Genomic DNA, 1,664 nt, shown 5'->3' on the forward strand with positions numbered 1-1,664 from the left:
CTAAAAGAATCAGTGGTTCCTCTAAAAGAGTCAGTGGTTCCCCTAAAAGAATCAGTGGTTCCTCTAAAAGAGTCAGTGGTTCCTCTAAAAGAGTCAGTGGTTCCTCTAAAAGAATCAATGTTAACTCAAAGAGTCAATGGTTCCTCTAAAAGAATCAGTGGTTCCTCTAAAAGAGTCAGTGGTTCCTCTAAAAGAATCAGTGGTTCCTCTAAAAGAGTCACTGATTTTTCAAAGGTTTAATGGTTCCTCTCAAAATCTGCTGAGGCATCTCTGATACCTGACCCCAGGTGGAGGTATGTTTGTGGTCTGCTCCCTTTGCTTTCAGTTTGTACACTGACATTTCTCAAACATTTATTTTCAACAAACGAGTGTCTCACAGTTTAGCTCCTGAAAAGGAAAAAAAAAATGCAGAATTTCTTACAAATACATTTTGTAGTTTTTGTTTCTTATGTGGAGAAAATCTTTTGTTGGAAAAGTAAAAGCCAGAAGTAATTCACTCCTCTTCAGGAGGACGGTCTCACAGTGTTTGTGTCTGAAAATGTAGAAGAGAATTTAAAGTGTTGTGTTTTTAATAGTTTTTATTGTTATTGAAGCTTGAAATGGGCTGTAGAAGCAGAGGCAGCTTCCTGTTCTGACATGTTCCTGTGTGGGTTGGGTTTTTCTCTTTCTCTGACTGCAGGACTGCACCATCTTTGAGATGGAGGAGAAGATCCTGGAGGTGGTGAGTACAGCACTTCCTGCTGATCACAAACACTCACTTCCTTTTCCTGCTTCAAAGCTACAGCTTTGTTTGTTCAGGTCAGGAATGTCCACTTCCTGTCCAAGATTACACTTCCTGTAGGATGTTCCCAAAGAACAGGATGTCTTCAGATTTTTCAGAATCATTTGTTTTTAGATAAAAAGTTTTTAAAAAGTAACACAATCTGAGCAACACATGAATCTGTTTTTATTTTGTTTCAGTCACAATATCTGAATGGACTGTGTGACAAGACAGTCCAGGTGACCTCTGACCTCTCCAAACCAGATGTGTCCTGTCGGGAGGAAGTTCACATCACCAACATCAAACCTGGGGAGGGACTGGTGGGTCCAGGTCCAAGAGACCTCCAGGACAGAGAGCACCAGCAGCTCTGTCCTGCAAACAGAATAATAAAAACAATTCAGAACCAGGATCCACAATCCATTTAGACCATTTAGACCTGGGAACACCAGCCAGGTGTGGGTCCCAAACCAGATACCTGAGACAGCAAATCTGCAGGAACCTTCTGAGGGTTCCACGTTTCCTTCAGATCTCTTTTATCTTTCAGGGAATTTACATCAAATCCACCTATGATGGTCTTCATGTCATCACTGGAACCACAGAGAACGTGAGTTGTGCTGATGTTCTGAAGCTGATAATCTGAAGCTGATGTTCTTAAACTGATAATCTGAAGCTGTTAATCTGAAGTTGATGTTCTGAAGCTGATGTTCTGAAGCTGATTTTCTGAAGCTGATAATCTGAAGCTGATAATCTGAAGTTGATAATCTGAAGTTGATAATCTGAAGCTGATGTTCTGAAGCTGATAATCTGAAGCTGATGTTCTGAAGCTGATGTTCTGAAGCTGATAATCTGAAGCTGATAATCTGAAGTTGATAATCTGAAGTTGATAATCTGAAGCTGATGTTCT

The 1,664-nt window shown here is 40.4% G+C and overlaps 1 protein-coding gene across 1 annotated transcript in view; it reads left to right on the forward strand.

The window, feature by feature from the left end:
- cnksr3 (cnksr family member 3) overlaps window positions 1-1,664 on the forward strand; it is a gene marked incomplete at its 5' end in the record, with an annotated part of 13,293 nt that overhangs the window by 5,231 nt on the left and 6,398 nt on the right. Inside the window, 3 exon segments of the mRNA XM_014022649.1 lie at window positions 680-721; window positions 961-1,080; window positions 1,305-1,364. Coding sequence (XP_013878103.1) covers window positions 680-721; window positions 961-1,080; window positions 1,305-1,364 — 222 coding nt within the window.

Source organism: Austrofundulus limnaeus, unplaced genomic scaffold (assembly GCF_001266775.1).
Source record: "Austrofundulus limnaeus strain Quisiro unplaced genomic scaffold, Austrofundulus_limnaeus-1.0 Scaffold337, whole genome shotgun sequence".
NCBI classification, from domain to species: domain Eukaryota; kingdom Metazoa; phylum Chordata; class Actinopteri; order Cyprinodontiformes; family Rivulidae; genus Austrofundulus; species Austrofundulus limnaeus.